Source organism: Mustela nivalis (assembly GCF_964662115.1).
Source record: "Mustela nivalis genome assembly, chromosome: 17".
In the NCBI taxonomy this organism is placed as follows: domain Eukaryota; kingdom Metazoa; phylum Chordata; class Mammalia; order Carnivora; family Mustelidae; genus Mustela; species Mustela nivalis.
In genome coordinates this window covers 59,253,898-59,275,081 of record NC_139036.1, presented here as the reverse complement: position 1 = coordinate 59,275,081, position 21,184 = coordinate 59,253,898, and the positions used below count along the sequence as shown (strand labels likewise).

The following is a 21,184-nucleotide window of genomic DNA, read 5'->3' as shown; positions in this document are numbered from 1 at the left end:
ACCTTGGATTTAGAGACGAATGTTTTTTCCGAACCCCAGAGATTCCCACATCTCCTCTGGGCAAGGGCATGATTTTTCCCGAAGCCAGAAGCTTGGCGTTGGCCAGCACCGGGGCCTGGGAACTTAGCGTGAGCTGAGTGCATCCAAACAAGCCCATGAAGGTCTAAAAGTCATGTTTTAACAGCCACAGCTTGACCTGGCTCTGGAATTGGGAGCGGCTGCCCAGCAGAGCGGCCCCTTGGGGAAGTGTCCCATTAGGAGATAGTTATGTATGTAGCTCTCCGGTGGGAGAGCGGCCAGGCTCACGGCAAGATAGTGAAAACGACTCAGTGGGTGTGAAGTCAATGAACTCGTTAGAGAAGGTTCTTTTCGCAGTCTGGCTGCCCACAGGTTATGGGGACGCCTCGTTCTTCTCCGTTGCTTCCCCAGGAATGTCCACGGACGCAGAAGGTGTCGGTGGGGTGCCAGCTGTGAGTGGGCGGGGGGGGGTGATTTGAATCTCTGCCCAGGCTGGTCAAGCGTGTCCCCCCCACTGCCCCTGCCCTGGGCCGGCCCAGGCCATGTGGTATGCTGAGGACACCCTAGGTTTCCCGAAAGCCCCGGCTCTTCTCACCCCACCCCCGCCCTAGGCAGCAAGAGGGACAGTCTGGCCTCCCGGACCTTCCCCGGCGTCCTCTCTCATAGTCTGAACGTAGCCTGTGTTCTTTGGATCCTCGTCCCCGACCTTGGCTCTCCACCCACCCAGCTCTTTTCCATCCCAAATCTGGCTGGGTGGACTAGGGATTGTTTTGCAGCTGCTAACGGGGGGAAGTGACATCATGTGATGTCCGCGGCCCAAGGGCTGGGGGCAGGGGCTCTGCGGTGGCGTGTGCTTTGAATTAAGTCGACGGTTGTGCATTCCAGTAGCCAACATCTGGCGGTGAATTCATCAGCCAGTGTATCACCCTTGATCCCAAACCCAGATGTTGTGTTAACGGCAGAAGGGGAAGAAAAAAAACAAAATCGGAGCAGCTCGGGGAGAAGCCATCATTTTTTAGCACAAAGCACTTAAAACAGGGATCTTTATAAAGCCTCTTGTTCCCGCCACGGCCTCTTGTTTCCTACAGCCAGGAGCAGGCCCATGGAGCAGAGCCGCTCGCTGCTGGGCAGTGGACAGCTTGCGGGCTGGTCACCCACCCGGGGCCAGGCACCCGGCCCAGCACATAGTAGGTGTTCGGCAAACGTGTCCTTGCCTGGATTTTAATTTCCTCTCAGACTCTTGGCGTCTCTTTGCTTTTCCCCAGTCCTGGCCGTTAAGTGGCCTGGGGCCGAGACGGGCCCATTCTTGACTTAGAGTGGCCTCCATCCCAGAGCTCTGGGATGCCTGTCCCCTCGGGTGTTGGAAATGCCTTTCTGGAGAGCTCTCTGCCTCCTCCCTGCCCACTGCTTGGGTTGGAAGTGGCTTCTCTCTCCCCCGTCGGCGGGTCTGCCTTCTTCTCTGGGTTGGATGCACCTTGAAGGCCATCACTGTCACGAAAGACTCTCCCTGGCCTTATCCCTTTCTCCCATGGGCAGAAGGAGGCCCACGCTTTTAGGATTTTACCTGAAAGGCAACTCAACCCCGAGCTCTGAGTCTGGCTGCTAAGAAATCCCCACTCTGGCCTCATGCCGGGGGCAGAAGGCTGAGGATCAGAATGTCCACAGCCAGAGCTGGCTGGGGTCCCCCATGCAGCGGCCCCAGCCCTCCGTCCCTGTGGGGCCCCTCTGCCTGTTTCCCCCAGGTCTCCTGCCTTCAGCTTGCCGGTGGGATCCTCTGGCTTTGATGAATTCATTTGCTAAACCTTTGCTTGTACCCTTCCCCGCCCAGAGTGCTGAACCTGCACCGCACCTGCTTCCCTGAGCGGGGCTGCGGCATCTCCGTGGACAGGGGTACCCCTGGCCCCTCTCCTTTGCGTCCGACGGTGTTGATGTTTTCAGATCGCCACAGAGCTGGTCTTTCTTTGCCCCTCTTGATTCTCTCTCTTTCTTTCCTTCACGTTATCTCCCATTTTGCAAAGTGGAGAGGAGGTTCCAGCGCCGCATTCAAAGACCCCGAGGAATCCTGAGTTCTTATTTGCGTGGGCCAGCCCCGCTGCGGTTCCTCCTGGCCCCCACCCCCACATCCCTGCAAGGCAGCCTGGGAGCCGGTTCACAAGCTGGCCTCGACCCGCGAGTCTGCCCTGGATCCCGGATTCAACCAGTTCCTTCTTTCCGATCATTTAAAAAAGGAAAGCGTGTCATCTGTCGCCCTAAAGCGAAGCCAGCAAGTTAGGAAGCGGTGTCCGACCCAGAGCCTGGGATTCGTGCTGGCCAGGGGGTGCCGTCCCGACCCGAGCGGCCGGCGCGGTGCAGCCCTCCCAGCCTCCTACCTGCAGGAGTAGGAGAACGTGCCAGGCACGGCGCGTCCCACGATCCGGGTCCTCTAGTCCCGGGGTAGCACAGGGGGCTGATGAGGGCGGTGCCTCGGTGTCTGCTGTGAGCGGCTGTGCCTCCGGGGGGCGGGGGGGGTGTCCATGACCCTGCACGGCGGTCAGGGGCTGAGAGAAGGGTCTCGCCCGGTGCTGCCCCGGTTGACTAAGAATTCAGACTGCCTGCGACCTTAGGGGCTTTTCTAGGAGAAAATGCCTGGACCTGAACGTGGGGAACGGGATGGAACCTGCCCACTGGGGTTTTCTCATTGCCGCGGGGGAGTTGATGCAGGACCCATTATTCGTGGATTCAGGTGGGGTAGCGGACCCCGGAAAAGTCGTTTGAAAGGTGCGGCAAATTGGGGGTGTCCTAGTAAAGCCCAGCAGCAGCACTGCTCCCAGAAACGCTGTCTCGCGTGGATGTTCTGGTTCATTTGCTACCACCAGCCAGGGACAACGCTGACAGCCCAGACACACCTGGGGCGTCGATCTGGGGCCTTAATCTGGAATGGTTCGTGATCTGCATCAACGTTTCCCTGTGTGGCAGCGCACGACGGTGTGGGTAAGGCAGGCAGGGAGAGAGACCACAGACGGACTCACCTGGGCTGCCTGGATGTCTCAGGGATAGCCCGGTTCCATCTGGTAAGGATCTAGTGGGCCCCGACTATGGGGAGAACGTAGCCTCTGCCTGGTAGAAGCCCCCTGAGCCCACAGGGGTGCAGGCGTTCACAGCAGGGTGGAGGAGAGATGTGGAACGTACCAAGGGCTGCAGGAGGACAGGATCTCCCAGAGCAAGATGAGAAAGGGTGATTTTATCTGGGTTTTGAAGGATGCATAGAAGTTCTCCTGGCAGCGAGGGCTAGATGGTCTTCAGGGCAGAAGAGACTGGTCTGTCCAGAGGTGGGGACATCCCTCGGCATTTTGGGGTTCAAGGGACCCTTATGGACAGGCAGAACAGCTAGGACAGGAGCAGCTGGGGTCACGGAGAGACCTACTGGCTGGCATCAGGTTGCCGAGGGTGTCCTGCTTTAGATGAGGGCAGTGGGCAGCTGAGGAAGATGTTTGAGCCTGGAGGGACACAGCTATAAAAAGCCTGTTGGCACTGGGGGTGGAGAAGGAGGAGCCACTGGACACAGGCTGACCCACTCCCAAGGGCAGGGCCTTCTGTTGAACGTGGCCCCCTGGATGGCAGTTCCTCGATGTGGCTTTGCAGGTTGGGGCCTGGCTTAGCCTGAGAAACCGGAACCTGCGCTTTGTGACTCAGCTCCAACAGAAGACATAAGAACGGGGTTTGGGCCTGGGTGGGGCCGGAGGGGGGATGGCATGGGCTGACCTCTGGTGACAGGCCGCGCCTCAAGGGAGGGGCACAGACAGGATGCACATGCCTGGGCTTCCCTGCTCCGTGGGCAAGACAGCCCCGGCCAGGGGGTTACCAAGATGCGAGATGCCTGCCTGGCGCTGGAGGGTGGAGGCACCTCTGTGCCTGGCTCTGTCTCTTTCTCACTGCTCTGCTCTGCTTTTGTCCACATTAACCTAACTCTCTCCCAAGTGACCCTGCACAGCTGAGCTGTGGAGGGCAAAGCTTTTAAAGCCATTAAACTAGGCGGTGTCACCAGCCAATAAGCCTCCAGATGAAACAAGGGAGAGCTCGGCCCCAGGGACACGTGAGCAGCCGACCGTGGCTGCATCAGGGTGCAGGCTGGGGCCGTGTCCTGGCCTAATTGCTGGGAGGACGCCCTGTGGTGCACGGCCCCCGAGCAGCCTCAGGCTCTGGCCAGCATTCCAGAACCTTCCCAGCCCGACCTCTTGTGTCATGGTCTGGGATCATTTTCTTTCCGTTTGGCCTCCCTCCCTGGCACCTGCCCCGTGGGTCTGCCGGTGGGGCCTGGGAATGTTTCCTTTGCGGGGCGGGGCGGCCAGAGCGCTCTGACCCTTCCTCTGTCGTGCCCTTGGTAGGATGTGGTGGTGTTGTTATAAAGAATCACCCACAGGGCGCCTGGATGGCTCAGTGGGTTAGGCCGCTGCCTTCGGCTCAGGTCATGATCTCAGGGTCCTGGGATTGAGTCCCGCATCGGGCTCTCTGCTCAGCAGGGAGCCTGCTTCCTCCTCTCTCTCTCTGCCTGCCTCTCTGCCTACTTGTGATCTCTCTGTGTCAAATAAATAAATAAAATCTTAAAAAAAAAATTAAAAAAAAAAATAAAATTAAAAAAAAATAAATAAAAAAAAAAAAAAAAAAAAAGAATCACCCACAGGACGTTCTTCAGGGTCACTTTTAGGACAGATTAGGCGTAGCAGGCCAGAACCTTCAGATGTAAGACCCCCAAACCCAGATGCGATGGGGCCTCCGTGCACAGCCTGGAAAAGCCTGTGTGGAGCCGGCAGTGGCTAGAGGCTGGGCGGCGGCGGGATCTCGCCAGTCTCCATTGCAGGGTGACAATCGCCGCCCAGTTAATTCGCTTATCTGCTTCCCCAGCCGCCCAGGAATACACACCGGAGAGAATTTTAAAAAGCCCCTAAGCCTGCGAGCGTGGCATCAAGGAAGGGTTTTATCAGCGACCGTCTCAGGAAGCCGGCTAGCCCCAGGAGACCAGGCTCCTGCTGCCCCCGACAGCGTCCTTGTTGAAGAATCCTGGGACCGGAGGGGTCTCAGAGCATCACCTCTTGCCCCTCCCTGCTCGGCACGTGTGGGGGGGCGACTCGCTTGCTCCTCCCGCCCCTCCTCGGCCCCAGGACGGCGCTGCGGGGGCCCTCCTGACCTCTGTGTCTTTCTCTTGCAGTGATCAGGGCGAAAGCGGTCAGTGCGAAGGAGGTGGATTCTGGGAATGACATCTACGGAAACCCCATCAAACGGATTCAGTATGAGATCAAGCAGATCAAGGTAAGGGGGGGCCGTCGCAGGGTTGTCCTGCTGGGCAGAGCTGTGAGAGGTTCGGGAGCTGGGGTGGGGGGGCATCCCCTGGAGGTGGGAGACCCTGGGGAGGTGTCTTGTCTTCTCCGGGGCAGATGCAAGTCACTTGGATTTTCCTTAATCTGTAAACGCCTGCAGAGCCCTGTGGATGCGCGCTTTGACTGGGCTGTGTCAGAAATGCGTTCTCTTCACTTTGGTGGACAGTAAGCGTGTGGCAAAGGCTCAGCGTCCTTTTTTTTTTTTTTTTAAGATTTTATTTATTTATTTGACAGACAGAGATCACAAGTAGGCAGAGAGGCAGGCAGGGAGAGAGGAGGAAGCAGGCTCCCCACTGAGCAGAGAGCCCGATGCGGGGCTCGATCCCAGGACCCTGGGACCTTGACCTGAGCCGAAAGCAGAGGCTTTAACCCACTGAGCCACCCAGGCACCCCGAGGCTCAGCGTCCTTGCAGAACTGTCCAGAGCTGCTGTGGAACGTTCCACAGGTGCCCGTCCATAGCGCGAGGTTCGCGAAGGCAAGAGAGCTTGGCCACTGTGTCTGGGACCCCTCACGCCCCCAGACAGTGCTGGAGTCTTGCATGGTCAGGTTCAGATCCTGAGAGGGAGGAGTCCTGTGGGCAGGTGTGGTGGGGGCCAGCTTCTCGAAAGAGGATGTGGGTGGGGGAAGACTTGGAGACCACAGCCTGGCCAGAGGTGGGCGGGGGGGGTCCGCCGGCGAGAAAGGGGCAGGAGGCGTGGAGGCTGCCGACTGAGGGGCAGCCGCTGGGGTCCGTTTTCTCAGGATGGTGCTCGTGTCAGGGCGTGTGGCAAGGAGACGCGGGGAGTTTGCGCAGAGACGGGATGGGAGAGGCAGGAAGAACGGGTCCGGCCCTGGAGGAAAGTGGTCGTTGTCAACGGTCACTAACTTGGTCTGCGGCAGAGAGGGACGTCCTAGCTTCTGACTGGAGAGCCAGCGCTGTCCGCAGGAGTTGTCGCTGTCTGTTTTTCATTTCGTCACAAAAAGAAGCATCCACGGGCAGTGAATGTTACCAGGTCAACGAGACACTGACTCGTTGCATCCGTGCCGTTCGAGGGGTGGCCTGCTCTCTCGGGGCCTGAGTCTCTGTGAAAGGGAGAGAGAACATCTCTGTGCTTGTGACCTCATCAAGGCGTCCTGAAAAGGCAGGTGTTAGCCCCAGGGGAGCGTTCTGGCCCTCGGCGGGAGACGTCATTTAGCAGAGCCCGTTGTCCCCATCGGCCTCCCCTTTCCTGGGGCGGGGCGGACTGAGCTCTCGCAAGGCTGGTTTATTGTGCCATTGAGATGACCCCTTGCGTTGGGGTCTGCTTATCGAAACAACCCCCTCCCCTCCAAAGCCCACGCTAGTGACCTTGGCTTAGGCACGGCAAGGTTCCAGCGGACGAGCGAAGCCCTAGGGCACATGTGCCCTGCGTCCCGTGTTGTGTGGTCCCGGAGCATGTGTGTGCTTTCCCCTTTCCATCGCCTCCCGCCCCCGGCGCCCCCATGGCCGGGCGGAGGGCCAGCCTCCGTGCACACTCACATCCCCCGCCTGTCACTGTCCCCACCCGGTGGGGCAGCTGGAACCCCTGGCTGTGGCGGTCTCACTGCCTGCCGGGCTCTTGGAACAGTGCACCCACCTCCGGGCAGCAGGCTTGTCCCCAGTAGATCAGCAGCTGGGACATCAGGCCCCGTTGGCCCGCGGAGTCCTGTCCAAGGCCATGGAGGCGAGGGTGCCTCTCCCGTCAGGTAGCCGATGCTCGGTCAGAGTTGTGGGATTCCACAGAAGCGGTGGTCCCCCACGATGGGTCAGAGTCACCTGGACGTACACCCTCGACCTCGCCGGGGGGAGGGAGAGCCCGTGTGGTGTCAGAGGGGATCCTCCAGGGGACCCTGCTGTGCCCAGCCTCGTGACAGCTGCCACACTACGTGACAAGCGTCTCCAGAGCATCACTCTGCAGTGGGAATGGCCGCCTTCTCGTCCAGCTTCTGCATTCCTTCTGTACCCCTTCCCCACGCCGGGGGTCCCCCGGGGGCAGGTCGGCGCGTTCGGGGTTCCGGCCATCTCCGCTCACATCTCATCTTGGCCCTTGCAGATGTTCAAAGGCCCCGACAAGGACATCGAGTTCATCTACACGGCCCCTTCCTCCGCCGTGTGTGGGGTCTCGCTGGACGTCGGAGGGAAGAAGGAGTATCTTATTGCAGGTGGGTGTGTGGCTAGGCATGGGGCACGTTCGTGGGGACTGGCCTCCAAGGCTGTGGCGCGGGGGGAGCCCTGAGCCCGTAAGGCTGTTGGGAAGTCTCCGGGCTCCCCTGCTTCTTCCCATCCGAGACGTCCTGGTGCGTTCTCGCCTGCCCGGGCCCCCACCACAGTGGAACTCGTGTGACTTGATGGGGAAACACAGTAAACCAGTATCCACGGGAGACAGGCGGTCAGGTGGACATCAAGGGGTGAGAATTTTCGCGTTTTATTCCTGAAAGGGAGGCCTGAGCCAGATGTGGAGCTGCTCCCTAGAGAAGCAGGCTCCGGCTTACAGCGTGGGGGGAGATGGGGGCGTGGAGGGGCAGCGCCTCGATCTGTCATTATGTTTTGTTATACAGTCCGAGTTTAATCGTAAAAATACATTCTGAATCCGAGTCTCTGTGACTTGGGGGGTTTCTTCTGTTTGGATGATTTGTACTTTTTCCCCCCATCCACTGAGAATATTTAAAAAATCAACACACAGGGACGCCTGGGTGGCTCAGTTGGTTAAGCAGCTGCCTTCGGCTCAGGTCATGATCCCAGCGTCCTGGGATCGAGTCCCACATCGGGCTCCTTGCTCGGCAGGGAGCCTGCTTCTCCCTCTGCCTCTGCCTGCCATTCTGTCTGCCTGTGCTTACTTGCTTTCCCTCACCCTCTCTCTGACAAATAAATAAAATATTTAAAAAAAAAAAATCAACACACAGGGGTGCTGGGTGGCTTAGTCAGCTAAGCGGGGTCCTAGGATAGAGCCTACTTCTGGCTCCCTGCTTAGCAGAGAGCCTGCTTCTCCCTCTCCCTCTTCCTGCTGCTCTGCCTACTTGTGCTCTCTCTCTCTGTCTTTAAAAATGGAGCGCCTGCGTGGCTCAGTGGGTTAAGCCTCTGCCTTCGGCTCAGGTCATGATCCCAGGGTCCTGGGATTAAGCTCCGCATTGGGCTCTCTGCTCAGTGGGGAGCCTGCTTCCCCCCTCTCTCTGTCTGCCTCTTTGTCTATGTGTGATCTCTGCCTGTCAAATAAATAAATAAAATCTTTTAAAAAATCTTAGAAAAAAAAAGACACATACTAGGCAGGTGCCTACTAGATGCCTTGCCCTGTGCCCTGTGTGACGGGAGTTCGGGAGGGGCTCTCCCGGAGGGAAGTGCACACAGGCTCCCACTGTGGGGGCAGGAGAAGAAACGAGAGAAAATAAGACAGGGTTTTTGGGGGTGGGAGTGCTGTGAGCAGTGAGCAAATGCTCAGGAGGGGGGAGACCGTCTCGGGCAGCAGGTGCAAAGATCCAAGGATCCGGAGGATTTGGCACTGACCCCGGCTAGCTACGCTGTACGCATGGGGGTCCCTGCCAGGGGGGAGATGCAGTGGGGAGTGAGTGGGGCAGAGGACACGGCTGTCACCTCTCCTTGGGTAACACCCCCTCCCTCCCTTAAAATGCTTGTGCCTGGCATCTGGGTCCCTGGTTTGTTGCTCCATTGAGACGTCTGTCCCCCTCCTTGGGGAGGGTGGGAGATTCTTTTTTCTTCTTTAATGAGCACTTCTGACTTTTCTAAATGTTTTCTTATGAGCTTTTATTGACTGTAACTCACACAGCGTACCATTCGCCCCTTTAAATGGCGTCTTTCAGTGGTTTGGGTAATCCGTGCAGCTTGCGACCATGGCCACCGTTGGAGAACCCCGACTCTTCTGCTGTTCTACCTCCCCAGCCCCCACTCCCCACCCCCCAGCCCCAACACGCTCCTGTCTCTTTCTTCTTGGTTCCGTGGGTTTTCCTATTTCAGAAGCCTGTGAATGGGAGCGTGGACTCTGCGGTCCTGTGTCTGATGCCCCTCACTCAGCACTGCATTCAGTGTGACATTATTTAAAGTTCATCCACATTGTAACGTGAATCAGAACTTCTCTCCCTTTTATGCTCGAATACTATGTCTTTGAGCAGACCACAGTGTGTCCCCGCATCCGTCATCTGATGGACCCTGGGGTTGTTTCCGCCCTCGGGCTCACATGCACGCCGCGGCTGTCAGCGCTGATCAGCAAGCGTTCGCGTGGCTGTGTTTGCGTCCCTCTCGGGCTGATGCGTAGGAGTAGAATTTCAGGGCATATGGTGACTATGTTTAATCATTTGAGGAGCTGCCAGACTGTTTTCCAAAGCAGCTGCACCATTTTACATTTGCAGTGTCTACTATTTTTACAGAAAGAAAAACAAAGTTGACCAGAGAGACAGGTATGGGGACAGAATCACGAAGCAGGGACCTCCCTGATGGTGCTTTCACCATGACACCAGGGAAGGGCGAGGGAGGCAGGTGCAGGGAACACGGGGTGCGGGGGGTGCAGGTGCCCGGGGAGGGCTGTGAGAGGACCAGGTCCGCATGTACCAGGAATGGGCAGCGAGCGTCAGTGTTATCTCCTCTTGATACGTCCCTGTATTTGCAAAATCTTACAAATGACATCCGTTGCTTTTATGGTCAGAAAGATAAGCTGTAGAGAGAAGGGAAAGGAGACGAGACCTCCCATGGTTCGGGGGAACTTGTTGCCCTAAGAAATCAACGGCTTCCGGTTTTCAGCTCCAGGCTTTGTGCTGGTCTCCAGGGAATAACCCTTCGAAAGCGGCACCTCGCGGGCCTTCTCCGGCTCCTCACACCGCCCTCTAGAGGCAGCCGAGCAGACTGCAGAGCTGTAGAAGCACGTGCGGAAGGCAGGCGGGCCCGGCTAGGTCTTCTGGGGGGGGGTCCTGGGAAGGGAAGGTGACCCAGGTCTTCTGGGGGGGGGGTCCTGGGAAGGGAAGGTGACCCAGGTCTTCTGGGGGGGGGGGTCCTGGGAAGGGAAGGTGACCCAGGTCTGGGTTCATGCAACAGGCTTCGCAGTCTCCCTGTTACTAGAACGAGGATCGCCCTCTCCCTGGTCCTGATGGCCTCTAAAAGCTTCTCGTGTGGATTCCCTTTGATCCTTACAATCTCTTACAACCAAGGTCATGTTATGTGGTCCCCATTTTACAGATGAGGAAAACAGAGTAGAGAGATGGACAATGTGCCCCAGGTCTGGTGGTGTGTGTCTGGACCCACTTTCTCACGTCAATTGTTAAAAATTCTGGTTGATGTCTCGTTGGTACTTTGAAATCAGGGCGCAAGCGTCTGCCACACAGTCTCAGGCAGGTGCCGGGCGCTGGAGCTCTTTCTCCCAGGAGGAGCCAGTGGCTAGGCATTTCTCGGCACTCCTGTGCCTGGGCCACACTGCCGGACGTGTCTTCCTGACTCCCAGGTCTGTGACACTCTGCTTCCTTGCTCGTGAGATCAAGGTTTTAGCCATCTTGCCTCCCCAGCATCTGAGCCAGCAGCCTTCTGCCTTCACGGCCTGTTGGAATTTCTCAGGGAATCTGTTAGAAGTCCTAAACCTCAGGTGGCACCGTAGAGCAGTTCCAAGCAGGCCCTTCAGGGGGGCGGCCTGGGCATCAGTGTTTCTGAAGCTGCCCAGGAAGGGCCAGTGGAAAGCCAGTGCTGGGAGCTGACATCCAACGAGAACCTTCCCTGCCCTGGGTCGGAGGCAGACCTTTCATCACAGAGGTGCCGAGTGGTGGGTCGGCACACACTAAGGGGGGCTGAGCCCCAGCAGGTGAGGTCAGTCGCCTTCCTTACGGGGGGCTGAGCCCCAGCAGGTGCGGTCAGTCGCCTTCCTTACGGGGGGCTGAGCCCCAGCAGGGGAGGTCAGTCGCCTTCCTTACGGAGGTACCGCCGGACATCGTGGTCATCTCCTGGGGCCTTTCATTGTCAGTCAGTCCTGCCTCTTGCCCAGAGATCCTGAGGACCTTGGCATCGCCCTTTATTCCCTGAGATGGACCGTCTGGACAGCAGCGGGGATGGCCAGGAAGCTGGGTTATGTCCAGCAGCCAGAAACCCTGGCGTGCAGTCTCTGCTGTGTATGTGGCTCACGTCCGTCCCTGTCCCACTGACCACGAGGCACGTGAGGAAGCCGCGTGGCTGCTTAGAAAGTGTGGGTCCGGAACGAGAGCCGAGGGCAGAGGCTGCACGCGGCAGCCTGGCAGCGACTCTCTTGAGAGGTTGCTTTGTGTTATTTCGGGGGACGTGGTAGGAGAGTCTTTTTATCTATTTTATTCAGCCTCTTTTCTGGAAGGAAGAGGTTTCTGTGTCCAAATGAGGCGTCGTGAGTCGAAAGCAGAGAGGCTGATCATCTCTGTTACTCAGTTACTCTGCGAACGTCGACCTTCTCGTGGAAGTTCACTCGTTTATATCTGCCATCAGAGGTGTGGCAGTGTCGCGTGACATGGACGTGTCCTGGGCTGTTCCTTCACACGGGTCCATTAAATTGTCCCCAGTCTGAACAAGAAGACAGTTCCAGTAACTGGAGCCCACCTCCTCTAGGCTTGCTACAACCGAAACCGTCCAATCTGTGGCTCTGCTTATAATAAAAACGAAGAAGATACATTTTGTTTGAAGATACACCTGCTTGTAACTATGTGTCTATCCACTTCCACTGTTCCGCCTTTAATGCGGGGAGCAAGCAAGTGACGGGGCACATCTGGGTTTCCTAACTGGCCGTGGAGTCTAAGATCCATAAAAGGCAAATCCAGCAGGGGCCAGCGTACCCGGCACAGGGGGCCCTCGCTGAGCTGACTACTTTCCCCAGCTTGGTCGGATGGCTCTGGGTCAAATCTGGTGTTTACTTTCTGAGCACACGCTCTCCATCTTGTTGTCCTGGAGTCGGTATGGGCCACCCAGAAATCACGGGGCACAGTAAACCACTCAGCCTGGCTGGCAGCGGCCCCAGGAGTGACCACATGGCCCGAGGCAGCCCACCTCCTCTTGGGCTGATGACTCAAGTTCACATGTTGAGCTGGGCACCAGGAGACGCTCATGTTCAGAACTGTAATTTTCTTCTGCAGTCCTCTCCTCCCAAGGAAAAAAGAAACCTACAACCCTCAGTTACAAATTTTAATTAATTCCTGTTTTTCTCTCCAAGAAAGACTGTGTGTTTTTCCAAGGCAGATGTACGAAGATGTTGTAACAGATTTTCACATCGTTTGTGCCCAACCAAGTCCTAATAACTGTACCTGTACGGAAAAGGTGTTCTTTGAGTGTTCTGAGAGGCTCTGTCATTTATATGCGACATCTAGGGTCGGCAGGAGCCCCACAGCCAGGCCCGTGGAAGATGCCAGTTTGCACCGCATCTCCGTGTCCTTCCGCATCCTGCTCTAGGCGGGAGCTTGGACTGGTGGCAGAAAGGTCCACAGGGAGTGGAATCAGGAGCCTGAGGTCAAAAAGACAAACGGTGCCACGTCCCCCCCATCCCCCCACCATGAAGGGAATTCGGGGCCGATTTCCAATTTTATAGAATTCCATGTTTTTGCTTGGTGGAAAAAACCCAGACAAGGTCAACGTCAAATGGAGGACATGCGTGTGAGAAATAAGACAGGAAACAGCATGATCTACACGCAGTGTGATCTCTTCCGTGCGAGCACACGCGTGTGAAAGAGTATGGGAAGGAAATGCGTCTGAGTGTTCGCTGTAATGAAAACCGGAGGTTTTTTTCCTTTGTCCTTTCTTGGGTCTGCAGAGGGCTCTGGGTGTTCGTTTTGCTCCACACAGATGGTCCACGGTGTATCCATCCGCTCGCGCCACGGGCCGGGGATCGACCCCGCCAGCAGGCCCCGGGGCTGGGGGTCGGGCACCCGGCGTGGGCAGTGCTGGTTCTCCCGAGCCTGGCTCCTGGGCTCGCAGATGGCCATCTCCTCCCCGTGGCTCTGGGTCCTGATCTCGTCTTATGAGGAGCCTTTTCTTATCGGATGTGGGTCCCCTCCCGTGTGATCTCACCGAGCTCACGAAAGACCCAGCTGCAAACACAGGCCCATCTCTGAGGTGCTGGGGGTCGGGCTCCCACACGGGGCTTTCGGGGAGGCTGCAGCTCAGCCCGCAACACTCAGGACTGTGAGCAGCAAGGCTGCACGTGCCCAAGCCACACGCGGGTGCGAGGGGCGGCGGGAGGAGGGGGACCCGTAGCCTGCCCTGAGCTCGAGGACCTCTGTCTCCGCAGGAAAGGCCGAGGGGAACGGCAAGATGCATATCACCCTGTGTGACTTCATCGTGCCCTGGGACACCCTGAGTACTACCCAGAAGAAGAGCCTGAACCACAGGTACCAGATGGGCTGTGAGTGCAAGGTAAGCCGCTGCCGCCTCCTTCGGGGCTTTCCGTGGAGCCTCCGTCTCCAGGGAGACTGCCAGGCTTTGATCCCTGGCTTGCCAGACCCTCTCCATCCGCGGGGTCCTTAGAACAGGGCTCTGGGGAGGTACGGCCTCTCCACCAATGAGGCTGTCTGGCCAGGGAAAGAGCCCTGAGGCGTGCCCCCTGCAAAAGGATATCTGAGAAGTCCCTGCAATCTTGCCACATGGCCTGTAGCTTCTGGGAAGGAGAGCCTCCCAGGGGGAGGAATTTTGTGGGGAGAACAGGATGCCATGAGTGTTTTCTGGGGACGTACCAGTGCAAAGACTGGAGTGCCTTAGGAAAGAACACCCCAGCCATTTCCATGCACTGGGACCATGGAGAACCCTGACACCCCGTCCCCTTCTTAAAAGCAGCCCAGGGGGCGCCTGGGTATTTCAGTTGCTTGAGCATCTGCCTTCAGCTCAGGTCATGATCTCGGGGTCCTGAGATCAGGGCCTTCATGGGGCTCCCTGCTTAGGAGGGAGTCTGTCCCTCTGCCCCCTATCCCCTGCCCATGCCCACCCCAAATCAATAAGTAAAATCTTTTAAAAAAGGGGCACCTGGGTGGCTCAGTGGGTTAAAGCCTCTGCCTTCAGCTCGGGTCATGATCCCAGGGTTCTGGGATTGAGCCCCGCATCGGGCTCTCTGCTCAGCGGGGAGCTTGCTTCCCTTCCTCTCTCTGCCTGCCTCTCTGCCCACTTGTGATCTCTGTCTGTCAAATAAATAAATAAAATCTTTAAAAAAAAAAAATCTTAAAAAAGAAAAAAGACAGCCCAGGGTTGGGGCTAGACACAGCCAGAGCAGGGCTCACGTAAAGTGCTAAGTGCTGCCGTAGACCGTGAGATCTCCCCGGCCCCCCGCTTGGGTCTTCTCCCGCCCCTGCCCTCCAGCCCGCCGCCTGTGCCTTCAGCCCCAGCACAGGAAGCCCCGCCAGGTGCCAGGGCCCCTCTGCCACCGGACGTGGGGCCGGGGCCGGAAGGCTGCCGGCCTCGCCTCTTGCCTGGGAGCGCCGTTGCTTGTGCTGCCGCATCGTTGCCAGCCGGTCCCTTGGCTCCTCTGGAGTGGGACTCCGGACCTACAGCTTGGGGTCCGGGGAGCACACGGCTCCACGGCCAACAGGAACTCAAAACTGAGTCCTTTAGCATCAAAACAAACGCGGCCTTGCTGCCTGCTGTGACGTGGATGGACCAAATAAGTCCGAGAAAGACAGTTACGGATGATCTCACTCGTCTGCGGAACTTAGCAAACAAAACAGAGGAGCGTAGGGGAAGGGAGGGGAAAACAGAGCAAGATGAAACCAGAGAGGGAGACAAACCATCAGAGACTCCTAACCACAGGAAAGAGCCTGAGGGTAGCTGGAGGCGAGGGGCGGAGGGGAGGGGGCAAGTGGGTGCAGCAGGGCCGGTGATGTAATGAGCACTGGGTGTTACATAAGAGTGATGAATCACTGACCTCTGCCTCGGAGACTAATGATCTGTTGTATGTTAATTAGTTTAATTTAAATTTTAAAATAACAAAACAAGTCGGAGTTCTTCCCTTTCTGTCTTGTCTCGCGCGGACTCCCGGCTTGTCTCTCGGACTCCCAATCCCCTCAAGGCCCAAGCGTGCTTCAGAGGAAGATGCTGTCCTTTTTATGTGACCGGAGCCTAGCTCTGGGAAATTTGGGAGCCTCTGTGGTTGTCTTTTCCTCCCAGGAGGGTGGCGCTCCGCTGAGGCCTTTGTGGCATGCCCAGATATGGTAGACAAGACGGCCCAAAGCAGAGGGGGCACCTACAGCTGCAGGGGGGCGGTGGGGGCAGTGCCTGAGGGTCACCCCAGGCCCCTTCCCCCGCGCCCAGGTGGGCTGCCTGCTGCTGTTTGGAGTCTGGGGGAACTCAGGAGAGGCTGCTGATGGAGCAGGTTCAACTAGAGCTCCCACTTCCTCCCCCGCCGCTGGGCTCAGGTGGTCATCCATTCTCGACCAACTGCCCTTGAACATCATTGCTGGGCTCGTGGTTGGGTTCTGGAAATGCTCCCTTGCGTGGGGCCCCGGTCCCTGACCGGGTCTGCCTCCGTGTCCCTCTTCCTAGATCACGCGCTGCCCCATGATTCCCTGCTACATCTCGTCGCCGGACGAGTGCCTCTGGATGGACTGGGTCACGGAGAAGAACATCAACGGGCACCAGGCCAAGTTCTTCGCCTGCATCAAGAGAAGTGACGGCTCCTGTGCGTGGTACCGCGGGGCGGCGCCCCCCAAGCAGGAGTTTCTCGATATTGAGGACCCGTAAGCAGGCCAACAGCCCCCCTCTGGCCAACGGAAAAGCCTCCAAGAGTTTAGACTGGTCCAGCTCTGACATCCTTCCCGGAAACAGCATGAATAAAACAGTCATCCAAGTGGGTCTAAATTAGTGTGTCTCCTCCCGCCCCCGTTTCCCTTTGAAAAGTGGTTGTGGTCCCACACCCCGTCCGCCAGCCTGGGCATCCTTGGGTGCCGGCACGGCAGGCCGCACGGGCCCAGCCCTGGCACCGTCACAAACACGGAGTGGGTGTCCCGTACGTAGGAGTCCCCCGGGCCTGGTCAGGGCAGAGCCTGGAATGTGCGTTTTGCAGAAACGTTTTGAGGGTCGTTGCGAGACTGTGTAGCAGGCCTACCAGGTCCCTTTCGTCTCGAGAGGGGCATGTCCCTCGCTTCCTGCAGCTTCCACACCTCTGGCCCTAAGGCAGCAGTCCCCGCCCCTTGCAAGTGCCCCTGTCTCCTCTGTGCCCGTCACTGTCTCCTCTGTGCCCGTCACGGGCTCCCAGTACCTGTGACCCCCGTAAATACAGTCCTGGACCAGTGGCTCACTCCTGAAGAAGCCCCAGTTAACTCCATAAATCCACAATGGGAGCCAGGCTCCAGGGCCTGGTACGATGCGGGCGACAAGCTTCCCCTTCATCCAAATCCTTTTCATTCCCTGCACCACACACCCCAACTCTGGGGGAGTCCATGGAATTCTGCCCTGAGGGCAGACGTTTTGGGGGGACACTTGGCTCCCCTTGCCATATACTTCTGATGGCAAGTCTGGCTTCTGAAGTCAGTCTGGCTCCCTCCTCCTCTTCCTTCTCCTCCTCCTGGCATCAGGCACCCAGCTGAGTGGCACACATTGGTTTTGCACGGGGTTGTGTGTAGCCGGTAGCACGGGCTGGCTGTGTTCTGTTTGCACATCCTGAAGACATCGAAAAACTAGGCTGTGCTGTGTCCCCCAATGCACCTGGTGCCACAGCCTTACCGTGACCCCCTCCACAAAGACAGTCAGTCACTGTGCTGGGTGTGATTTCTGGGAGCGAAAGTAGCTGGGCATGTTGTGAAGTCTTACCCAGGAAGGGAGAAATTGGGGAGGTGGGGGGGGGGTCAGTGAATCTCTTTCCAGGCCTCTGGGATCACTGCGGCCAACATCTCATTTTTCTAAAGATGAATTCTCAGATAATCTGTGAACCCAAATCCCAGCCGTACGCCTCCACTTAGGTTTCTGATATTCCATCTCTCGGTCCAAAAAAAAGAAGCATCCTAGGGGACTGGAGAACCTGTTCCCCAAGCACAGCTTTCTGCTGCCAGTAAATTGGGGGTTAATGCAGGCAAAAATCACTCAGCAAAAAGTCTTCTTTTCTTCCGACTTGTGTACGGTATAAACTGTTCTGAGTTTTTCATGCAAATTAGGCAAACACACCGACGCGAGCACACGCACACGCGGTGACCCATGTGTGTCCGCCTGTGCACCCTCCTCCTGCAGAACACTTCGAGTCACCACGTTCTAAGCATTGCTCTAGTCTGCGGTGACCCCAAACCACCCGTAAGACCCCTGACCCCCACATGGCGTGTAGCCCCCCATGCCTGCCGGGACCCGGTCAGCACAGATTTTTGATGACTTCCCTTTCTAGGGCAGACTAGGGGGATAGCCAGGGATCAGCCCCTGAATCGAGGGTACTTTCATGCTGTACAGTGATAGAAAGTTTGTAAGATGTCATAATGGACCAGTCCATATGATTTCAGTATATACAAGAACACCAGACCCCTCCAATCAATAGAACACCCCTCCCGTTTGCTTCCTGTATGGTGTTATCATATGTAACATTTACTCCTGTTTCTGCTGATTTTTTAAATGTTTCGGTTTGTTTCTGACATCAGTTGTAATCATTCCTGTGCTGTGTCTTTTATTACCCTTGGTAGGTGTTAGCCTTGCACTTTTTTTTTTTTTAAGGTTTCTGCATCGTGGAAGCTTTTGACCCAGAATGGAAAGCATGGCGTGCTAGCTAGCCTACGGTGGTGCATGCCTTCAGCTCTTTTCTTTCCTTCTTTGAGTGTGGTTGCTTTCTTCCAGCCGCTGCCTTTTGTTCTCTGGTTCAAATCATTACAGAGTAAAGTATCTTTGAGTTGGTTGGTTCTAAAAAGATGGCCTTTATACTCAGTCCACACACATTGGTCTTCTAGCCACGCTGAGCAGAAAACAAAAACAAACAAAAAATGCAAGAGGAAGTGCCCAGTGGCAGCCGAGAGACAAAGCCACTCAAATACCATCAGAGTCAACAATTACAGCGTGCGTGTAGTTGAAGAAGGCTCTCCATTCGGCATCCTTTAATTTATGTTCTGTTCTATGCACTGCCCGTTCCTCCTTCCATTCTTGTCTCCATGCAAGCAACTCAAAATATTGAAAGTGAAGTTTACATTGTAGTTATTTTCAAACCTTTGCTTGATAAGTATTAAGAAATATCGGACTTGCTGCCATAATTTAAAGCTTTGTTTGTGTTTGTTTTTGCTTGGGTTTGGTTTTGTTTTGTTTCGGGTTTTTTTTTTGTTTTGTTTTGTTTTTAAACTTTTGGGCAATGCGTTTTTGCTGGAATACGAAGTCTGAGACCTTCCTGTGCTGGGAACACGTGAGAGCTGTTGAACGTTGACAAGCAGACTGTGCATGTCTCTGATACTTTGTATCATTCTTGAATGATCGCTCTGTCAATGGACAATAAACAGTATTATCAAGAACGTTGGCTCTGTCTCTGTAGCTCTGTCTGATGCTGGGAGCCGCTGCTTCCTAGCCTAGCAACCAAACACCTCCGAAGGAACCTGTCCTGTGGAGGTGGACGTGTGTCCCCCAGAGAAAGAGAGGCCCGTTGGTATCTAGTCAGTGTTCAGACATCTCCCATGGTCTCTTCGATGCTTTTTTATGGTCCATTGGCTTGCATCAGGATCCTAACGAAGGCCATGCATGGCAGCGGCTCCGAAGGCTCTCTTTTCTGCAGGTTTTCCTCCCCTCCCCATCTGCCTCTTAAGCTAGGAAAGATGGCCCCATCATAAGCTAAACTTGAACGTGTCGTGCTAATGACCTTCCCCAACATTCGTGCCCCTCCGGACCTGCAGGTTCCATGGGGTCCTAGCAGACAACCCACCAGATGGCGGCCACCCAGGTACTTTCTTTTTCATATTTACATATATATTTTGGGTACATATTTTTACGTATTTACATATATAATTTAGGTCAAATGTGACTTCTTCGAAACACTTCTCATTATGGAAATTTTCAAACAAACCAAAAAAATGCAGAGAATGATCTGACGAACTCCACGCTCCCATGACTTGCTTATTATCTGAGCTTTCTCTGTCCTTGCAAACAATTTTGAGTGGGTTTGAGGACCCACATGTGGGCTGGGCAGACTGTTGGGGGGTCTCCAGACGCCATTCTCCCCCCCCCCCAGCCTCGCTCATCCTGTGGAAAGGAATGTGCATGGGGACTCGGGTCCGAACCTCCAACAGACACCCTAGGATCCAACGTGGAGGGTCCCGGGGCCAGCCACCAGGCCTGGTTAAAACCTCTAGAAGTTTGAACACCACTAGCTTTCCCCTGATTCAACTCAACAACCAAACTGTGGAGCTATAGATGTTTTATCAGGGTCAGTTTTTTTTATGGACAGCTTGCCTTTACCACAGATTTGAAACTTTATGAACAGGTTCTATCTTTAGTCTCGGGTTCGAGCTCAGAGCTGACCCACAGCTCGCCTTGCCTCGCTCGGTTGCTGTGAGTCATTCGCCGTGAAAGGCCGCCCTTTGATTTGGGGAAACCATCAGCTCTGCTAGCAGATTTTCTCCTTTGGGAAACAAACTGGGAGAGAAAAAAGACATTCAGAACCCCGACTGGATCCGTTCTTCATTCCATGATGATGATGGAGAGGAATATTCCTCTCTGGGGAAGTGAAACAAAAAAGGGAGGCAAATCCTGATCTGAGCTGGCTGAACGGCGGGGTGCCCGGTGGGGGGCCATGCAGAGAATGCGCCAGTGGGCTTGAGGATGGGCTCCAAGATTTGATGCAGAGGCAAGGCTGCGGACGGGACCCAGAAGGAAAGCCCAAAGCTCACCGTTTATTGTTGTCCCACTCAGGATGTTTGGCTTTACCCCTTCAAGCAAAGTTTGTAGGGGGGCGGGGGGAGGGGAGCTCCAGGTGTAAGATTCCAGCCAGGGAGTCTCAGCAGAGACCTAGCCCCAGGGGTGTTTACTGTTTACTGGGTGCCGGTCATGCTGGGATCCTCTGCACGGTGTGTAGCAGAATTCCAGCCTCCCAGAAGGAAAGCAGGTGTTCTGCATAAACGAACATTTGAGACACAGGATCCTTTTTGTTATCTTTTCTTGTTTTCTTAAGAAGGCTTCACACCCACCATGGGGTTCAAAATCACAACCCTGAGATTAAAAGTCACACACGCCACCGACTGAACAGGGCAGGTTCCCCTGGATCCGTTCTTAGCAGAGAATGGGGGCTCCCTCCGGAAATCCGAGTTCCCAGACACCGACCCCGGACGCAGGCCTCCTGCGGGAGAGCGGCCCCAGGCCCGCAGTGGGACTCTGGCATACATGCTCTGCCCCTTTCCTGTTCACAACCTCTCCCCAGGCTCTGGAGACGCTGATGCTAAACCCCCATGGGCGACTGCTTAGCAAATCATTCTAATGATAGTAACCTCAGTCAAAGCTCAAGTTTAGTCCATGTCAGGACTGGCATCAAGGGCTTCAAATCCATTATCCTGGGTGACACTTGCCAATTCTGTGAAGTCTGTGTCCTCATCTCTCTTCGTTGGTCAATAAAGAGTCTGAGGCCTCGAGAGGTCAGTTTCCTGGGCACCCGGCCAGTAAGCACTGGGGCTGGGACGAACAGGGACACTTTAGAGAGAGAAGGAGGGTGCTTTCCAAGAGGGGGTCAATAGGCATAAACCAGGACTGCCCCGAGAAAACCGGGGTGTGGTGGCTCCCGTCATTGTAGAACACCTTCCCCAGGCACACCAGGTGCACTGATCCCCCCACGCCCCCGCCCTCCCAATGCAGACGCTAGGGCTTGGCACTGGATGCAGCAGCCCACAACGCCCAGGGCCCAAAAGACTTCTGACTTCCTATGATCTGGGAACAAAAGTATACCAGCCA

At 56.1% G+C, this 21,184-nt stretch overlaps 1 protein-coding gene and 1 long non-coding RNA gene across 4 annotated transcripts in view; one reads left to right on the top strand and one right to left on the bottom strand.

The window, feature by feature from the left end:
* LOC309850889 (metalloproteinase inhibitor 2) overlaps nt 1–18,765 on the top strand; it is a 45,438-nt gene extending 26,673 nt beyond the window's left edge. For all 3 annotated transcript variants that reach the window (XM_082705479.1, XM_082705480.1, XM_082705481.1), the window contains exons 2-5: nt 5,204–5,304; nt 7,425–7,533; nt 13,602–13,726; nt 15,839–18,765. In XM_082705479.1, coding sequence (XP_082561605.1) covers nt 5,204–5,304; nt 7,425–7,533; nt 13,602–13,726; nt 15,839–16,036 — 533 coding nt within the window. In that variant the 3' untranslated portion in view covers nt 16,037–18,765. The remainder of the gene's footprint in view (nt 1–5,203; nt 5,305–7,424; nt 7,534–13,601; nt 13,727–15,838) is intronic.
* Nucleotides 1–21,184, bottom strand: part of LOC309850932 — a 180,482-nt gene that overhangs the window by 59,118 nt on the left and 100,180 nt on the right. The window lies entirely within an intron of this gene.